Source organism: Thunnus thynnus, chromosome 3, assembly GCF_963924715.1.
Source record: "Thunnus thynnus chromosome 3, fThuThy2.1, whole genome shotgun sequence".
Lineage (NCBI taxonomy): Eukaryota > Metazoa > Chordata > Actinopteri > Scombriformes > Scombridae > Thunnus > Thunnus thynnus.
The window spans coordinates 17,319,179-17,340,167 of NC_089519.1; the positions used below are offsets into that span (position 1 = coordinate 17,319,179).

Below are 20,989 nucleotides of genomic sequence, written 5' to 3' on the forward strand. Positions count from 1 at the left end.
GTGTGCCTAACACCATTAGGGCTGTGTGTGACATGATGAGAACTAATGGGCTGACTGATAGAGGCACACACAGTGGGGGAGTGAGTGTGTGGATGGGGATTAACATGGGGGACACCAGAAACAAGTCCAGGACTAATAAATTAGAGTTGAGCTGGTACAGGCTGCAGGCCAATGTTGGGATATGTTTGTATTGAAGCTGCTACTGAAACTGTCATTGATGTGGTCATTGATGTGGTACAAATGGGACCAAAGTGGAAGTGAAGTTGGTGAGTAAGATGTTATCATAACGATTGTCCACCACCAAATGTCCTTTCTAACCAACGTAAGCATATAGCTGTGTGCTACAGCTGCTCTGCTACACACTAGCTGTTTACTGTACCTTTGAACAAAGCAGCTTTGTATTCAGCCATATAAGGGCAAAAATAAGGTAAGAGGGAATGGAATAAACAAAGAGAAAATGAAAGAAATAAAGACGTAAAGACAGAAGTAAGTACAGAGTGTAGGTGGGAAGGAAGAAACAGAAGGATAGAAATAAAAAAGGGAAAAGAAGGAAGGATAGTAAGAAGGAAAAAGGACAGAAAAGCAAAGTAAAAGGGAAAGAAGGAAGGTAGGTACAAAGTAGGAAAGGAGGGAAAATAGGAATGAAGAAAGCAAAGAAAAAGGACAGGAGAAGGAAAGTTACAAAGGAAGGTAGGAAGGAAATAAGGAAAATGAGAGGAAAAGGTAGCAAGGAGAAGAAATAAGGAGGGGAGTGATGAAGAAGAAAGAAGACAAAATAAGGGAGGAAAGAGGCAAAGTAAAGCAAGGACAGAAGAAATACAGACAGAAAAAAAGAAGGAAAGAAAAAAGTAAAGAAATGAGAAGGCGAAAGAGACAAGGTAGGTATCAAGTAAAGAAAGAAATATGGAGCGATGGAAAGAGGGGAGAGGATAAGGAAAGAACAAACTTCTTGTTTATTTTATTCATATTTTTGGTTAAAAAATATGGTTGTGAGAAGTAAAGAGAAGTGTAGAAGAGAAGAGAAGTGTATTAAGCTGCAGGGGTGCTTTGAGCTTCTATGGAGGTTTTAATATTTTTTCTTTTGCTATGAAATGAGTTGACTCTGGAATCCATTGTAACAGCTGTGAATCCAAACAGACCACAGCTGTGACAGAGCAAAATACAATCTTGTTAAATCTACTTTCAAGCCTTCAGGGGCTGGATGTGTGATACTGAAAACAAAAGTGAACACACACAGCTGTTAAGAGCTTCTTAATGTTGGCTGTCCATGGTGCTGAAGTAAAAGTGTCTATAAGTTGCAGTAAATATTGAGTTATATACACATATATTACAAAGTACTGTATTGAGCCCAAATATAAGGCCTTAATTATAAGACGAACTTCCCTTTCCAAATGCTTGTTTTTGGAAAAAGAAACATTTTATCAGACTAGTCCGGTTCCATATATGTGTATCTTGTCCCTTTATGTTTTCAAATATGGATAATTCTTCATTCTGGCTCCTTTCAAAGTAAACAATATTGTGACTATGTAAATATCTAGTCCTTTAATATAAAATCCCACTTATTCAAATGTAATATCCAGAAAAAAATGATGCTTAAATATGTATTTAATAACGGATTGAAACGGAATTAATAATAATGATAATGATAATAATAATGCATAACAATAATAATAATAATGAAATAACTTTAGCTGTAATGCACCTTTCAAACAAGGAATGCCAAAGTGCTTTACAACAAAAGAAATTACATGCATCAAGTGCTTCACATGAAAAAAGACATGAAAATGAACATAAAAAACATGTAAAAAACATTAATGTAACCTAAGATGGATAATGAGCCCACTTGATAATATTAATAAAAATAAGATAAAGTGAAAAGAGAATGCATAAAATGCATACTTTAGTGGTGGTAATTTGAGATTTAATAAGTGAAAAGGCCAGTATTTTGCCATGTGTACACAATCTATAAATCAGTACCTAGGTCTCTGAAGCATAACAGAACTTCCCTTTTCCCAACGGACACAGACTACCACTGGTCTTGATTAACCGAAATAAGCCTCTTTCAGCTTACCCCAGAACATCTTCCCATGGGTTTAACCTCACTTAGTCTTATCTGTGTCAGGCGCAACCTGAAGCTGTCCTGGAAAAAAAAACACCCTTAGTGGTGCTGTGGGGTTTAAAAAACACACACCATGGTCTTTTCCTCAAATGATGCTCCACCATGTGGCATTGACCCAGCTTGATGAACACTGGGTTTAGCTGGGTGTAGCTTTATTGTTATGTCATGCTGCCTGGCTCATCATAAACATAGCACAAAAAGTAAGGAAATTTGTGTTTGTTTTGTAACAATGCTTCTTGGCAATAAATCTTATACTATTGGAAAGCCTGTTTATTTCCCTTTTAAATGGTGCCACATTTGTAAGGAACATGCATTTGTGGGATGAGCAGCAGAGCTGAGTATGGGGCTTGCGCCCATGAAAAATATGTCAAATCTTCTCTGCCAATGCCAAACAGCTTATTCTGCCATTGACATTGTTTGGTGTTTGGTGGACTGGATGATTGAAGTTTGAAGGAACAAGACATATTGGAAATTGAACAATTTATTCATTTAACAAACAGGAGCCTCAGTAGCGTGTGGAAGAATCATACACAGCCACAACAGCCTGGCACCTCCTCCTCATGCTGGTCACCAGCCTGATCACACACTGCTGTGGGATGGCATCCCATTCTTCAACCAGCATTTGTTGCAAGTCAGCCAAAGTGGTTGTGTTGGTCACTCTGGCACGAACAGCACGCCCAAGCTGATCCCACAAGTGTTCAATGGGATTGAGGTCAGGACTGCTGGCAGGCCATCACATCCTCTCCACTCCCAAATTCTGGAGGTAGTAGTCCACTCTGTGGGGGCGAGCATTGTCATCTTGGAGGATAGAGTTCGGTCCCAGACTGTGGAGATATGGGATTGCCACTGGTTGCAGAATCTCATCTCGATATCTCTCTGCATTGAGATTGCCTCCAGTGATGACAAGCCTCGTTTTTCCAGTGAGGGAGATGTTGCCCCACACCATTACACTGCCTCCACCAAAAGATGTTACTCTATTGGTGCAGCAATCAGCATAGAGTTCTCCACGTCTTCTCCACACTTTGACCCTACGATCCAACTGCTGTAGGCAGAATCTGGACTCATCGCTGAACATAACGTTCCTCCATATGTTCAGGTTCCAGTGCACGTGTTGCCGACACCAGTGCAAATGGGCCTGACGGTGAAGGGCAGTCAGACTGAATGAGAGGCTGCCACTCTCATGAACGTACACAGCTCTGTGTGGCTGCCATCGAATATCATGAGGATTCAACTTTTTTAACTTTCCACCATGACCTGCTATGTGATCATGGCAACCACAGAGAGGGTTTAGGGTACAGTGAGAGACACACATTTGGGAAACAATACAGGAGCTGATTTTACAGGTAGGCTATCTGGGTTCCCTGAATTGGTATTATAATATTCCACCGTGCTACTCACAGGGTCTATGATCAAAACCATTTTTCATGTTGCTTGTCTACTACTGCATTTCCTCCCCTCTTGGCTGGCTGCTCCACAACATCATCTGTATTCACTGTGTTTACATGAGTCGAGGACATTCCGGCACAGATGAGCACACCGTTATCCTGCAGCTTCCACTCCAGTGTCAGGTATCAGTGGGGAAAGCAGAGGGAAATAGCAGACAACCCGCTTAGGATGGAGGGTCACTGAATCTGTATCACGCCCAGTAACATTTTCATTTTATGGATATACTTGTACCAAAGCTCCATCTCAGACACCAGCAACTTAAGTCTGTGCAAGAGCAATCCATTCTCACAGTAAGCTGGTTGGAAGTGCTCTCTACAATGGAAAAAATGAGCTACAGTTATTGTTTTTATTTCACTTAGAGTAAATACAAATATTATAGTGCTTATTTCATGATAGACAGGCTTGTGGTGTTAATAATGACATCAATGGCCACGTGAGCATATGTAGGGAGGTGTTATGACATAGTTTCCTGGCTCGGAATCTGAATCTTTGTTTCAAGACAGCTGTAAACCACCTGTTCCTTCATCTTTCCTGCTAACTTGAGTGCTTTGAGGAAGAATCCCCCCCTGGAAATGCTTTGACTGTTGAATGAACAATATGGAATAGTTGCATTCAGCTTTTGGCTATATGAGCAGGCAGAGAACAACAATGAGAAAAGACAAGATTGAACTAAATACTTCATACGTCACATTTTTGTTCAGGCTCCAGTTAATGAAGAAACCTTTCTGTTTCTTTCTCTGCCTTCTTTATGAGTGGTGGAAACTGATGCAAAATAGAGGCACCACACAGACAGTCATGCCTGATGGAATTTAAAGAACTGCTGCCAAAGTTTAGCTGCAATAAGTTCTGCCATCAACTTTAAGTACCTTGTAGTTATTGAACATATCTTCACAACATATTGTCTCATTTTGGCTTGTAATCCAGAAGAAAAAGTACACATATACACACAACACAGACCCAGCAATGGAGGTTACATGTATTCAAAATATTCCCCTCTGAAGAATTACTTCTTCTCTTCTTTTACACACTTAATAAAAAAAAGCCAATGACAGGATGAAGATCTTTTGTCTGCCTTGCAATGACTATTTTTAACGGCACGGAAATGCAACAACCCTTTTTGGCCATGATTTCTAAAGAAAGGAGACCAGTAGTGTACAGCCATGCTGGTGGCTCTGTGAGGCTGTGTAAGGCCTCACAGAGCCACCAGCCATGGCAACATGGCAACATTCTCACAATGACAATGCTATCATACTGATGTTTTAACAACTTTACAAGAACATTGTGTAGCAGGATGAGCCATTCGTAAAAGGCCTGCTGAGTTGAGTGTCATGTACAAATGGAGAACATTATGGAAACACTGTACAAAAGCAGGAATGTGAGGAAAGAAAAGTTTCTGAATAAACAATAATCCTGTATCATCAGATACACACATACAGTACATACATCCTTTGTCCTGAGGACAAAACTGAGGCTGACATTCTGCCCATCCCATGTTGCTTTGTTAATGTGTTTACTACAGTGAAATTATATGGTAGAAACCTTGTCAGCCTATCTGCCCCTACATATTTTACTTGTTCATATGTTTATTACATTTTAATCATATCAAACTTTTTCAAGCTCATTTCTTATGGTGTGCTCTGTAAATTTCATTCATGAGGCCTTGTGAAGTTAAATAATTTGAAGAAAACTATAATGGGATATTATTGGATACACATAAAGAAAACCAACCGCACAATGTATTCAAATGAATTACACTAGTATGAGAGTGTAATAATTTCATTTGTTCAATATCAGTTTAATTTTATCACTTAATTCGCTCATAAGTATTAATTTCTATCATATAAAGATAAAATGCAAAAGATCTGTTGCATTAACACAAGTCTACAGAAGGCTGGAAATATGTACAGATGTAATAATAACCCAAACTGCAACCTACGGTAATTCTGTGGCACAGGAATGTAGAGATAGTGGAGCAACACTGACACTCAGAGGTGCTGATGTGGTATTGCAGCAGACTGATAACCAGCATTTTTACACCACAGTTTAACAGTTTTTCTCTGGAGTCAATAGCAGATCTGCAGATGTCATGTGTCAGAGCTGCATCACACCAGTCATTACAGCATCATGCACGACATGCCAGGATTAATCCCTTTGAAAGACTATCATTGTATCCGTCATTATACTGTATATGCTTCAATATATTGAAAATGTAGGAAAGAATGCTATGTTATGCTATTTATGCTGTTTGGGATCTCATTTATACCCATTTTAAATGAGTTACAATAAAGAGTATTTAATCATTTTATGTGATAAGCATCTGTAGAAGTCCTACATGATGTTTTTATGTTATTCAAACACATTTGTTTATTCATATAGATAAAGCTTAATTTGTCTTTTCTCACCAACTCACAAGAATATTGTACAGCTGATGAGCTGTTGGGTTTTGACCACATGGTGGTGCTAGATAAAAAGTCAGGATCACCAAATTTATAAAAATGAGAATATAATTAAAGAGGTTGAACTTCTGTCTTTCCCTCAATTTTAACTGGGGAATTTACATATGCATAGTACATCAGTGTTTGTGACAAGATAGACGTTATTTTTTTTATCCATTTAAGGCATTATCGACATGTTCATTGGTCAATAATTGTCTAACATTCATTAATTACCTCAACATTAAGTCACTTTCATTGTTAGCTGCTGAGTTTATTCAAATTGACTTCACACACGAGGTAACAGTGTTTCTGTTGATAACTGGATCTCACTGATATCAGCCTCACTGTTTACTGTTAAGTTATTGCTAAATGCAAACCGACCATTTTCAACTACTGCTGCTTCACATTAAGTGTTCAATTGGCAAAACATGGGGGTTAGTTAGTACTTTTATTGTTAAGCAATAACAGGAAACATAATGTATTTGACACCAAGGCTAGATTGTTCATCAAAAATGCGTCTACAAAACAAGGCAGCAGTCATTTTTTCATTATTTTTTGACAGCGGATCAGTTTTAAATTTTGCAGAGAGTAATGGAACAGTCATAAGCAGCCACAGTGAGCTGTGCACCTACAAACCCCTCAGCAAGCTAACAAACTTTCCTGTGCCCTGCTGTTGTGTAGAAAACTAGTCACGCTGTGTCCAGCATGAAATCAGATTGTGGTTCAAATTTGCACTACATTTGGATGGAAAGCTAGCTATAGAGGATATTGACATGGACGTTCCACCAATACATAAGAAGATCAATTCTTTGATGGCCTTGAGTCCTCAACATCAGAATCCTCTAATTAATTCTGCTGTCCTATACAAAGATCTGGTATAATCTGGTATCTATCCATCCATCCATTTTCTGCTGCAGTCCTCTGCAACCCATGAAGGGTCAGTGGCATCAGACTGAGTAAGGACACCTACACATCACCCTCCTACGAGTTGGACGTGCCCGGAACACCTCCAGAGGGCGGCTTCCAGGAGGCATCAGGTGCCCAAATCACCTGAACTGGTTCCTTTCAACGCAAAGGAGCAGCAGCTGTACTCCAAGCTCCTCCTGGATCTCCGAACTCCTCAACCTATCTGCAAGGCTGACCCCAGACACCCTCCGGAGGAAACTCATTTTGGCTGTTTGTATCTGCATTCTCATTCTTTCAGTCACTACCCAAAGCTTGTGACCATAGATGAGGGTTGGAACGTAGATCGACTGGTAAATTGAGAGCATTGTCTTCTGGCTCAGCTCCTTCCTCACCAAAGTGGTCCTGTACAATGCCCGCATTACTGCTGATGCTGCATTGATCTGCCTGTTGACCTCACTGGCATAGCACCATGGCCTCAGACTTGGAGGTGACTCTCATTCCGACCACTTCACATTCAGCTGCAAACCATCAGTGTGTTGAAGCCAGCAGGACCACATCATCTGCAAAAAGTAGAGAAGCAATCCTGAGGTCCCCACACTAGAAACTCTCCTGAACTGTGATGAAAAACATATTAGACCTGCTAGAAATGTAATGTACTTCACTAATACAACAATCTCCATCAAGAGAGATAAAAATTAATTTCATTAACATTTCATCTTTCCAAAATAATCAGTGCACACAGAGGAAGCTCTTAAAAGAACCGTTGTGGTTTGTGGAGCAGCACAGAGTTTAAGCTCTCTCACCAAGGATGCGGCAGGTAAGCTGGATGTATTTGGGCATGATGGTGACCCTCTTGGCATGGTTGGTGTCCTTGAACAGGCTGACCAGGAAAGCCTTACTGGCCTCTTGCAGAGTCATGACAGCGGAGCTCTAGAAGCACAGGTCGGCCTTGAAATCCTGAGCGATTTCTCTGACCACGTGCTGTAAGGGCAGCTTGCAGATCAGCAGTTTGGTGGATTTCTGGTAGCGACAGATCTCTCTTAGAGCCATGGTACTGAGCCTGTAACAGTGAGGCTTCTTCACAGGGTTGGTGGCCAGGGTGCTCCTACAGGCAGCCTTGGTGGCCAATTGCTTTTTGGGGGCTTTGCCTATGCAACAGGAGAAATAGTGAGGAGAAGAGAAGACACACTGTTCCATTTCTTATAGGCTTCGCCCTCTAAGGCTATCGCTAGTGGGTTTATCCCTCGTGCACCCATGCAGCACTGAGAAAATTTAGTCCACACCCACCTGCAGGATGGGCCAGACTCCTGGTCTCACCTTGAGTATAAATTGCATTGAGACTGTACAGTCAGCTCCCACTTTTCTTCAGCAACTGCTGCAAGCACTAGAGAGCAGGAAGTATGTCTTCGAAGAAAACTGTGAGCAGTGTGAGAAAGAAAGGGGGAGGGGGGACACAGAGAAGCAGAACAACAACAGCAACAACAACAACAACAATAAATACATGACTAGCAACAACAAACAGCAACAACGGCTGGAGAAGGACATCCCCATGGCCAAGGGCAGGTCCCTGGGGTTTCCTGCGGATGAGAAAGCACAAAGACCTCCAGGGAAGAAGTCAAGTTAGTAACATGCAGTAAAGGTATATGAATACATACAGATGGAAAGGAGGAGAGAGGAGCTCAGTGCATCATGAGTAGTCCCCCGGCAGTCTAGGCCTATAGCAGCCTCACTAAGGGCTGGTCCAAGGCAAGCTTGGTCGGCCCTGACTATAAGCTTTATCAAAAAGGAAAGTTTTAAGCCTACTCTTAAATGTAGAGAGGGTTTCTGCCCCCTGGACTGAATCTGGAAAATGGTTCCACAGGAGAGGAGCCTGATAGCTGAAGGCTCTACCTCCCATTCTACTTTTGGAGACTGTAGGAACCACAAGTAAGCCTGCATTCTGGGAGCGTATTCTGATGTTGCCTGACCATTAAGAGCTTTGTAGGTGAGGAGAAGGATTTTAAATTAAATTCTGGATTTTACTGGAAGCCAATGCTGCGAAGCTAAGATGGGAGAAATATGATCTCTTTTTCTAGTCTTTGTCAGTACATGTGCAGCTGCATTCTGGACCAGCTGGAGAATCTTTAGAGACTTGTTAGGGCAGCCTGATTATAAGGAATTGCAATAATCCAGCCTGGAAATTACAATTGCGTAGACTATTTTTTCTGCATCTTTTTGAGAAACGATGTGCCTGATTTTTGCAATATTACATAAGTTAAAAAAGGTGGTTAAAGGACATATCCTGATCAAAAATTACTCCCAGATTCCTTACAGTGGTGTTGGAAGCCAGGCTAATGCCATCTAGGGTAGCTATATCATTAGTTAATGTGTTTCTACCTGAGAGTGTCCGGTCTGCCAGACCGGTTACATCATGAGCTTCAACCTGCACAGCTGCTGTGAAGCATGCCTGGGACCAAAGCACGCTCTCACTGGCTCTCACTGGCTCTCACTGACTCTCACTAGCTCTCACTCCACAGTTGCTGTGTCTGTACTATGCTCTCCTCCCTAAAGCCAAGAAGCAGCTAAGAGCAGATGCTTTTGCTGCTGAGGCGGAGGATGTGTGGTTGGTACGGGACTTACTAGCTCTGGATATCCTGGACACGTTTGACAAGCCAGAGTCAGACGACTCCGCCCCCTCCATTCATGAATCGTGCTTGTTGCTCCTAGCTTCCCTCCTTCCAGCAGAAGACCCAGAACTCAGCAGCAGCTCACTGAGTGCTCACCCAGGGGATCCTGGGGTCCCTTTCTATGCTTCAACCTCCCTGCTGGCAATCGGCAGCCTCCTCCGCGAGCTCCCATAGATCATCAAAAAGGCAGCCACCTACAGAGATCTCGCAGTGCTGCCAGGGCGGGAAGCTGCTTTCGTGGACAAGATGAAAAGGGATTTGCCGCTGGCCCAAACGGCCAGACGAGATCATTGTTGTGGCCTCATTTTCCTGCCATCAGGGAATATCAGGAAGGGACGGTGGCAGAGCCGAGAAGTCTGGAAGCAATTGTCTCCACCTACGTCCTCGTCACCAAGGTGGAGGGATTCACCGACCTGCCCCTGGTCCAATTCCCCCCAAGAGTCTTCAAGAAAGCAGAGCAGGAGACTGTGATGGGTTGGGGGGGTTGTGTGCTATCAACCTCCAGGGGCTTCCACTCAGCCCTTTTGACACAAGCCCCCCATGGGTTGCACCGGAGAGCCCCCAGACTCATAAAATGGTGGCAAGGGCTGACCTGGCTCATTTCCCCGGCAACCACAGCACAACGAATGCATGTACACCCACTCTCAGAGCATTGCTCAGAGTGGCGAAGTGTATGTTCAATCGACAACTGGATGACCAGGCTGATCAGCAGAGGCTACACACTGCAGTTTCCAGAGGAACCCTAGAGATTGCATCCCGCTATTTCCTGGTTCTGAAAAAGACATGGAGGATGAGACCCATTCTTAATTTATCCCCGTTCAACAAATCAATAATGGACAGACCCTTTCACATGCTAATGATCAAGAGGGTGCTGGAATGTGTTCACCAGGGCAACTGATTCACTCTATCAACCTGAACGATGCGTATTTCCATGTCTCCATCATACCGAAACACAGGAAATTCCTGCATTTCTCATTTCAGGGAATACAATACCAGTATACCCGCCTAATACACCTAAATCTGTGCAGCCCAGGAAACATTATTTTATGTGACACATTCAGGACATGAACACAAAGTAGCCTCTAGACAACTGACCCAGGGAAGCACCCTGTACTTAGTCAAGTTGCACACTACGATGACCTCTAAAGGTCTGCACAAAATAGGCAAATATAAACGGGCTGAGGTCAAGAAACTAGAAAAGTAGGCAGGTAGATAAACTGTCTGGAACGCTTGACACAAAGGTAAGAGAGGCAGAGGACTGTGGTGGAGTGGGCAGGTGTATGTAGACTAGAAGACTGATTAGGGGAATGAGAAACAGATGTGCTGGCAGATGATCAGGTGGTAGCACTTGGTGGGCAGTGGGGGGAAAACAGTTCTGAAATGACAAGAGGTTAGAGATCAGGAGAACAGAGGATCCCAACATGGACAAAAGCCCTGAATTACAATAAACTGACAGGTAAAAAGAAGCGATATACAATTTTATAGGTCAGTAGAAACATTTTATTGTTCCAGGCTTTCTATTTCAACTCTGGTTTTAAACAGATCTTCTAACAAACAGTGAGATCGTTTATGACACCAAATACATAATGATGATTTTAGTTGCATTTTAAATGTGCAAAGTTTATTTTATCCCCAGAGAGATAGCTGACAGTGTGGATGATTTTACACTCTGATTCCATCACTGCAGCTCAGAATAACATGAGGCAACTAAAAACTAGAAAACTAGAAATAAGCACGAAAGACTGTCTTTTATTAGAAAAACTATCCACACACTGTTAATTGGCTCCCATGATTATAAATGCAAAATGTTGATCAGATAGACCTCATCAGTCATTAACTACTTTTCCACTATTTGATTTGGTAGCAGAAACAGTCTGGCATTACTTTTAAGTTTTTTTTATGTGCGTGACATATTCAGAATGGTTTCTTCAAAAATACTCTATAGTTAAGTCATATATAATAATTCATACATGTATTCTACATATATTTTAAGCCTTAGCCTACGTTTAACATGTGGAAATTATTTCTAGTGTTACTACATCTTATTCTGTTGTATGATTACAGGCTATCGTTTACATTTTACTTCACTGAATATGACTTTTTGCTGTCCCTAAAGCAGAAGTTTTCCACAGGTGCTTTGTATCACTGTTGCATCTCATATCATATGAAACACTTCATTGGTTCTGATGTCGCTTGTAATTAAAAACCCTGCCTCTTTCACATGAACATGCTCATAGCTGGATAGGAAAACTCAGAGGTTGACTCAGCTAGTTGATAGCCAGTTTCACAATACTGGTTATCTGGACGGCCAATGTTAGGCTCAGTGAAGCCAGCTAACTTGAGCTTTGCAGTGTGTAAATAAAGCAAAAACTTCAAATAAACAAAACTTCTGTTTATTTTACTTTCAATTTAACTGTCTTCATCTGTTGAATAACTGAGCTAAAAATAATAAAACCAGTTCTTCTTTGTTTTTTCAGGCTGATTTTTCAAACATGATTGTGTGTGTAACCCAATAACAGCACCGTGCAGTTTGACATTTGTTACAACCCCCAGAAAGGCTCAATTTAAGAAAAGTCCATAACATAATTTGCAGAGTCAAGGAGAAGTAGAAAAGCAATTTTGTTTTTTTCTTTAATTTAAGAATATATGTGACCCCAACTTAATACTAACTTAGTAAAAGTGAAATAAAATAATGTCTGGCCAGCCAAAGTTAACAAAAAGAAGGGAGGTCAACCCCTCAATGGGTCATCTGACCTGTGCATTCCCCCTAACTCCAGTAAGTAACTCCAATTTTAGAGAGGAGAAAGAAAATGACCCATGTCAAAAAAATTGTGTCTTATTTACCTTGTTGGGGAAGGTTGAAAAATGTCATACTCTCCTACCCCTTGTACAATCTTTATTGAGCAGGCTGTAGCTGCTCAAAGAAAAGTTATATTTACTGTGATTTATTGTACAGTTTTTAACATCAAAACCACAGATGAAAGTACTTGTTCTGAGATGTACTTACTTTTGGTTACTTGCCTCTGTAAGTCTGAGTTGAATGACTGCTAGCATTTTGAATGGCCACTTTTCAATAAGCTCTTAAAGAAAGATCACACATTGTTTCATTCTTTTACAACTTTATTATAGAAACAAAGCCTACCATCACAAACATAAATGCTTTTATACAAAAGTTACTTCAAGAATAAACAATGGAAAACGGTAATTCATTAAGACACATACAACAAACTTAAAGGTTTGGCTTTAAACAGAAAAAATGGCAGCTGGTCCAGCACAGGACTCCAGATGTTTACGATGTTGTGTCAACAGTCAAATGGACTCTTGGAACAAATGAAGCGATAAGAAGAGGAACAGCGGCTGTTACTCCAACCATCTGAAATTTGATAAAAGAGGAGAAAAATACAAAAACTTTTAATTGATGCATCAGATGATGTCATTGCATCTGAAACACTTGAACCAAAAACATACAGACAAGTGACAAATTAAAGGAAAAACCAGTACAGATCTGAATGCTTGACCCCTACAGTGAGGGGATCTGGTGGCTCTGTTATGCTTTGAGGGGCATTTTGCTGGCATGGTTTGGGTCCACTTGTTCCCTTAGAGGGAAGGGTCAAAGCAAATCAATACAATGTTGTCATCTATCCTGATGGGTGTGGTCTCTTCTAGGATGACAATGCCCCAGTTCACAGGACACAAGGGGTCAATGAATGGTTTGATGGGTATGAAAATGATGTGAATCATATGCTATAGCCTTCACAGTCACCAGATCTCAACTCAATTAAACACCTATGGGAGATTTTGGACTGTCGTGTTAGGTTTCAGAGACGTGTTAAATCAACGCCAAGGCTGAGGAACGCTGTAAAATTAAATTTTTTTAGTTAATAAATTTTACACCATTATGTGTGAGTGAATCCATCACAGCACAGCGTGGACAGCTGCTATTGATTAATAGCGCAGAAGATTTCATATTATATTCGAATATCACGTAGAATTGTACAATGTTTGGTGTTGGCCTCCTCAGAAAAGCCAGCCAGCACTTAAACTGATAACAAATTTTATCTTGACCAACACATTAGCTAAGATTATAATCCTGCTCCAATCCAAACACAGCTGTTTTTTCCACAAGTTATATTCCTTGTGAGAAAACATTAGAAAACAGCTGAGTCAGGGTTGTAAAAGTAAACCGCTAAAACTTTAGCTCATTTAGCCAGTCAGCAACAAACAGGTGGACTTACTGGTGCTGCGCAAGTACATGCAGGGGCAGCTGCTGGGGGAGGCCTGGGAGTACCAGTTAGTGTAATACAAACGTTCACCGTCAATCCACAACCACGTGCCCTGAGAGACAAAGAGCACAAGTTTGGATAAGTATTATCTTACTATCTTCATTTGCTCTGAAGTCTAGATTCCCTTCGGACCAGGTCCTGGGCTAGATCTGGACTGACTAAGGTGGTATTTATTCATAAATTCAGACCTGCAAGTAGAAGCCTCCCAGCCATGCGATGCTCTGACCGGCTGTATTTGTCATCTGCTGGAGGAATCTGTACTCTCTGGGGTTGGTGGCTGAGGCGAGTTGGGCATCCAAGTTATTGCAGTGCTCCTGTTGGACAGAGGAAGAAGACCAGGATCTTTGTGGATACACAACACAGTAGTCATTTACTTCCTCCAAATCGATTTTTCTTCAGTTTCAGTGTGAAGATTTACTCATAAAGCTCAGCTTTTCATGGACTGATGATAACACACTGACTGATTAACCGACAAATACCATGACTATCCTTTAGCCGTAGGCTAGCGCAGAGTAGACATTTCTGAGTTTTAGAATATGTTACATTCATCAGTGGCATCGATGGTAAGCTCTGAAATAGCTAAACTGAATGAATAAGTCTATCAAATGAGAGGAAAAGCTATAATTCCATTCATCTAGTTCACAGTGTGTACAAGCTCAATGAGGGTGACTTCTCAATAATAATATAGATGTATTACAGTGGCAGTACCTCAGCATTGTACCAGTTCATGGGAGTGTTGACGAATTTGAAGCAGCGAGAGCCATAGCTGAACCAGCCGTCTGGGCAGAAGCTAAAGCGAGCTACAGGGACAGAGGATAGAGAATATGAACTTTTCTTCAACAGACTGAGCTACTCTGATAAAAGCTCATTGCTAATCACAGATTCTACAGCATCTTTGAACACAACCGCAAAAAAAGTTCTTCCTAAAGTGTTGAAATGTATATTGCATATCTTGTAGAATAGTAGCAGTGATGTAAACACTAGATGGGCTTTAGTTAATGCCCCTAACACATGTAGATATTACCGGTATGCTCATTTATACATCCTAGCATTATATGAGATTAGTAATGTTTGGAGAAAGCTGTATGACTTAATTTCTCTTTCAGTGGTGTCATTGTTGTTGCCATGACAGCCTCACACACAAATAAGTGAATATTACATTCAGGTGCTGCTCCCTCCTCAAACACATGTAATGCACAAACAGAGAGTTTTAGTTGATTTGGGACACACTCAATATAATGAAAAGTGATATTTATATTTGTGTATATATGTGTATATTTGCAGTTACTGTAAAATATATCAAACTTTTGTAAAAACTACTCTACATTCTTGAAGAAACAACAATAAAAATTGACATGTACTATAAGATACTATCCATATATAATAGGCCTATATTGCATGACAGTATGTGTTGGTTACATAAGTCTTCTAAATTGTGTGTTTTCTCTTTGATATGTGGCAAATCGTGTGCAAATTTGTCTATAAAAATATATTTAACCTAATCAAAATTTGTCTATAGCACAATGAAATGCGGAACAGTTAGGAAGTCTATACTTGACAAAGTTGAACTGATAACTCAAATATGAATTTCAGTGTTGTACAATATATAGTTATATGTCCATTCTGATTACCGTTAATGGGAGCAGGGACAGAATCTTCTGCCACAACATCTTCTTGTATCATCTTCTCCTCCATCTCTGTTGAGTCAAGGATATCCAGGTAACATCATATTACAAACAAATCAACACAGTCAATACCTACATTACCACCAGAGTCTGAGTCATACACAAAAAGTGAGTTAGAGTGAGATAAGAATCTAGTAGTGCTATGAGGGTGTACTTTTGCACAGTGTGCTGTAAGCCAAATACTAACATCATCATGCTAACATTCTGATGTTAGCTAATGTTTACTGGTTCACCATTTTAGTAATGCATGTTAATATGCTAATATTTGCTAAATAGCACTAAACATCAAGAACAGCTTCAGCTAATAGAAATGTTTTGTAGCTTTGCTAGTCCACTAGCATGGCTTTCAGTGTACAACTTGAATAGTCAAACCAGCTCTAAACAAGAGAACTGACTGACCTTCCATTGTCAATTAAATGAACTTTTCTGTCAAAAAAACCTGTTGCTCTGTGCTGTTGTTTACTTTCCCCAGACTCTTTCAATGTCATATCTAACAGACATCCCACGTAGATAACAAGCAGAAAAAAAAAAAAAAAATACCGGTTAAATTTGGGTTCTTTCTAGGTTTGGATCCTAGTTGACTGAGCTATTTTGGTCATTTATTTGGTTACATAACAAATAAGAAAAACACAGAAAACTATGTAGAAAAAAGTTGAATTAGATTTGAAGAGAACCTGGTGCAGTAGCCATCTCTTCCTTTGGGGCCACCACTGCTGCTTCTGTGGATGAATCATATTAATGTTGATGTCAGATATATGCAGATCTTATGAATATGAATTTCAGTGTTGTACAATATATAGTTATATGTCCATTCGGATTACCGTTAATGGGAGCAGGGACAGAATCTTCTGCCACAACTTCTTCTTTCATCATCTTCTCCTCAATCTCTGTTGAGTCAAGGATGTCCGGGTAACATCATATCACAAACAAATCAACACAGTCAATACACAGTCAATACCTACATTACCACCAGAGTCTTAGAGCGAGATAAGAGTCTAGTAGTGCTATGAGGGTGTACTTTTGCACAGTGTGCTGTAAGCCAGATGCTAACATTATCATGCTAACATTCTGATGTTAGCTAATGTTTACTGGTTCACCATTTTAGTAATGCGTGTTAGTATGCTAACATTTGCTAAATAGCACTAAACATCAAGTACAGCTTAAGCTAATAGAAATGTTTTGTAGCTTTGCTAATATTTGGTCATAAACCAAAGAAAGGGACCAACAGAACCCCCCAGAGCAAACCCACTAGCATGGTTAAAAACTTGCATGAATTTGAACTAAGATGATAAATCTACACTTTCAGATTTCCCACATAGCATTTGGCCCTGGGTCCAAACTTAACACAACCCTGACTAACTTGCATTGGGAGAATTCGTTTTTAAGTATTATATATCAGTGAACAACTTGAATAGTCAAAACAACTCTTAACAAGAGAACTGACTGACTTTCCAATGTAAATTAAATTAACTTTTCTGTCAAAAAAACCTGTTGCTCTGTTCTGTTGTTTACTTTCCCCAGACTCTTTCAATGTCATATCAAACAGACATCCCGCCTAGATAACAAGCAGAAAGACAGCAATACTGGTTAAATTTGGGTTCTTTCTAGGTTTGGATCCTAGTTGACTGAGCTATTTTGGTCATTTATTTGGTTACATAACAAATAAGAAAAACATAGAAAACTCTGTAGAAAAAAGTTGAATTAGATTTGAAGAGAACCTGGTGCAGTAGCCATCTCTTCCTTCGGGGCCACCACTGCTGCTTCTGTGGATGAATCATATTAATGTTGATGTCAGATATATGCAGATCTTACATTCTGACCATCTCTATGTGTATTAACCCAAACCTTCAATACTAACCAAGAGCCTATAATGTTACATAAATGTACATACAGGGTGCACAGGGTAACCATACAGTACAATGTTATTGGACTGCTGACTGACTCATGACCACATGGATGATGGTGTATGTTAAGTCTAAAGTGTCTGACCTGCAAATGCAGCACAGAGGAGAATGGAGATGACCAGGACAGTCTTCATGGTGATGATGGAGATCAAAAGATTGTTCTGTGTGGAGAAAATAACTGGCAATAAATATACCGATAGAGAGCAGAAACATAAGCTCCGCTGAGTGAAAAGCTTGGATAGACAGAAAATGTCAATGCAGCAGGTGTCTTACCTGTCAGGTAAATGTCAGGTGTTGTTCTTCAGTTATCAGTGATTAAAGAAGGCTGCTCCACTCTTTATATACATACTGAAGCACAGTGAGTCACGTTTTTGTGTGTGTGGGTGTGTGTGGCAGCACGTGCTGGTGTTTATTTATGACTAACTGTGTGTGTGGGAAGATGATTGTGGATTGCACTTGAAGATCTGACCCTGAATTCTGATCTGTTTTCAGAAACCACTTCCTTGTTGTGCGACTGGATGCAGATTAGGTTAATGATTAAAAAATACTGAAACTGGGTTATGCATGTGTGTGTGTCAAGGACACACAGGCAATACTTGTTAATAGGATCAATTCATTAGGGCCCAAGCACCTAGGCCCTATTGTATCTGAAGGAATTCTTCTTCTTCTTCTTCTTCTTCTTCTTCCTCTTCTTTTTATCCGCAATGAATTGCATTATTGAGGGGCTAAAGGTGTAAACGAACGAAACTTTGCACATTTGTCAGAGGTGCGAGGGAATTTTCTCTCTCTTCCCTTTCCCTGCCCCTTGTATCACCCTTCTTCCCTCCTTCCCCGCTTTGTCTCTGGGGGTGGTGGAATGGGGCACCACGGCCGGGGGGGTGCGATTGGGCTGACAGGAGAGGGAGATGTGTGAATAGGAAAGTCATAAATTGGCTGTACCTGAGACAGCACCAGCCTCCCCTACCAAGAAAATTCATTGAATATATCTTATTCTTACTTGAAACAAAATTAAGCAACTTTATGGAGAGAGACCCAACATAGTTCATACAGCTCACATAGCTAATTATTGCTAATTATTTGCAATTAATTATTGCTAATTAATTAGCAATAAGAAAATATAATTTCAGATGCATAAACTCCAAAGTGAAAAACTAGAGCACAAACTATTACAAAATCAAGATGGAAGGCACAGTATCTATATTAATAATAATAATTATATTAATAATAATAACAATAGTAATACTTAAAAAAAGAAAAAAGATATTAAATAAGTAAACAGAACTATAAAAATAAAATAAAGTGCATACTCATCAAATATCATTGTTGACCATCATTGTCAATCAGTGCTTTTGCATGAGCATAATAAAAATATGTTACATTAGAGATGCCCTGCACCCTGACTCTATCAGATGAGTAAATGAAATATGAAATAATAAATTTATAAACCCCAGAGTAAACAACCAGAGCAGCAGTAGTCCAAAGGCATGATTGGTTCCCACTCAAGGTAGGAGGTACTGTAGGATTAGTAAGAAAGGGTAATAATGAATAAATGAATGAGTAGATCAATTAGGGAACAAATATGTAAATACATCAAGATAAAGTGTATATTTGTTAATCATCGATATTGACATCGTAGTCGACCAGTGCCTTTACACAAGGATAATGAAAATATATATATGACTTTGGAGGTGTGCTGCAATCTAACTTTATCAAATAAATAGAGAAGTAACTGAAATTACAGATTCATAAACTCCAAAGTGAGAAAATAGGGCAACAATAGCTTTCTACCTTGAGCACACTCAAGGTTTTCCACACCCAAATGGTTTGGAAAGTCTTGCATTTCATTTTTCCTAGATATGTTTGCCTGTAAGCACAACAGACTTAAGTTGATGCTTCATTCAAAATCTATCTTTTGAGTATCAAGCTCTCACCTTCATGAAGCTGTGATCGGTCATGAGTGTAATGCTTGTTTTTATTATTATTATTATTATAAAACTGTAAATATTGACTACAGTAATGGGAGAGAGAGATAGTGGAATTCAAAGTACAATATGTTGTTTCCTGGTTCAGATTCAAATTAATTAATGTTTACCAGTTACAGGGTGTGGTGTGTTGGGAAAAGCAGAGCAGAGTGCTGACCTTTCTGACTGAATGAGGAGGATATAACAAATCATTAGGTGTGGAAGAAAGAAGAGTCATAAAAAAGAGTGCATGGCCTCCAGTAAACATTTCATCATTTGATTTTATAGTGACTGACCCTGCATACTTATCTCTATTTACAAGTGTGTTTATAATGACGGAAAAAGTAAAGCCAACATCATTCATCACTATCTCTGCACAAGATCTTGAAAGCTCACATGTCAAATACAAGTTTGAAAAAATTTGGTCCATTATTATTTCAGGTTATGAGATGTGTGATTTAGGAGAAGAAGGAAATCAGTCCCATGTTCCTCTTTGTTATAGATACTATGATGGTTTCATTTTCCATTAAATGACTCAAAAAAAACCCTGAAATATTATGGGTTACAGACAATGAAGAAATGGAATGGTTACTTAATTTTGATCAATCAATCAATCAATCAATCAATTTTTATTTATATAGCGCCATATCACAACAGAAGTCATCTCAAGGCACTTTTCACATAGAGCAGGTCAAGACCGTACTCTTTAATTTACAGAGACCCAACAATTCCCCCATGAGCAAGCACTTGGTGACAGCGGTAAGGAAAAACTCCCCTTTAACGGGTAGAAACCTCAAGCAGACCCCGGCTCTTGGTGGGCGGCCATCTGCTTTGACCGGTTGGGTTGAGAGAGAGAAAGAGAGAGGGAAAGGGGGAGGGGGGGCAGAAGAGAAAAAAAAAATCACAACAACAACAACAACAAGCACGAGCAGCAACAGCCAGGGAAGGACGCCATCAGGACTGTGAAGGACCGCGAAGGTTCGGCCCGGGACTCAGCTTTTCCTGTGAGATGAGAAAGCACAAAAAACTCCGGGGAAGAAGCAAAGTTAGTGACATGCATTGATGTTACATGAATGCATACAGATGGAGAGGAGGAGAGAGGAGCTCAGTGCATCATGGGAAGTCCCCCAGCAGTCTAGGCCTATAGCAGCATAACTAAGGGCTGATCCAAGGCGAGCCTGGTCGGCCCTGACTATAAGCTTTATCAAAAAGGAAAGTTTTAAGCCTACTCTTAAACATAGAGAGGGTGTCTGCACCCCGGACTGAATCCGGTAGATGGTCCCATAGAAGAGGAGCCTGATAGCTGAAGGCCCATTCTACTTTTAGAGACTGTAGGGACCACCAGTAAGCCTGCATACTGGGAGCGCAGTGTTCTAGTGGGATAATACGGTATTATGAGCTCTTCAAGATATGATGGTGCCTGACCATTAAGGGCTTTGTAAGTTAGGAGAAGGATTTTAAATTCTATTCTAAATTTAACAGGAAGCCAATGTAGTGAAGCTAAAATGGGAGAAATGTGGTCTCTTTTTCTAGTTTTAGTCAGAACACGTGCAGCTGCATTCTGGACCAGCTGGAGAGTCTTTA

General features: G+C 40.2%; 1 protein-coding gene and 1 long non-coding RNA gene across 3 annotated transcripts in view; both read right to left on the reverse strand.

Moving 5' to 3' along the window:
- Nucleotides 1-6,071: 6,071 nt before the first annotated feature.
- Nucleotides 6,072-10,782, reverse strand: LOC137180555 (uncharacterized). Its single transcript, XR_010927996.1, has 3 exons — nt 8,224-10,782; nt 7,710-8,054; nt 6,072-7,466 (listed from the first exon to the last, which is right to left on the reverse strand). It is a non-coding gene; the product is annotated as an uncharacterized lncRNA (long non-coding RNA).
- A 1,889-nt stretch (nt 10,783-12,671) lies between these two features.
- Nucleotides 12,672-20,989, reverse strand: part of LOC137179665 (snaclec alboaggregin-A subunit beta'-like) — a 49,911-nt gene continuing 41,593 nt past the window's right edge. The window contains exons 1-10 of one of the 2 annotated variants that reach the window (XM_067584515.1): nt 17,718-17,864; nt 17,530-17,605; nt 17,259-17,303; nt 16,362-16,427; nt 16,215-16,259; nt 15,487-15,552; nt 14,564-14,655; nt 14,044-14,169; nt 13,808-13,907; nt 12,672-12,945 (exon numbers count right to left, since the gene is read on the reverse strand). In XM_067584515.1, the coding sequence (XP_067440616.1) occupies nt 12,875-12,945; nt 13,808-13,907; nt 14,044-14,169; nt 14,564-14,655; nt 15,487-15,552; nt 16,215-16,259; nt 16,362-16,427; nt 17,259-17,303; nt 17,530-17,578 (660 nt within the window). In that variant the 5' untranslated portion in view covers nt 17,579-17,605; nt 17,718-17,864 and the 3' untranslated portion in view covers nt 12,672-12,874. Of the gene's footprint in view, nt 12,946-13,807; nt 13,908-14,043; nt 14,170-14,563; nt 14,656-15,486; nt 15,553-16,214; nt 16,260-16,361; nt 16,428-17,258; nt 17,304-17,529; nt 17,606-17,717; nt 17,865-20,989 lie in introns of those variants that run through there. The other variant, XM_067584514.1, reaches the window with a different exon arrangement.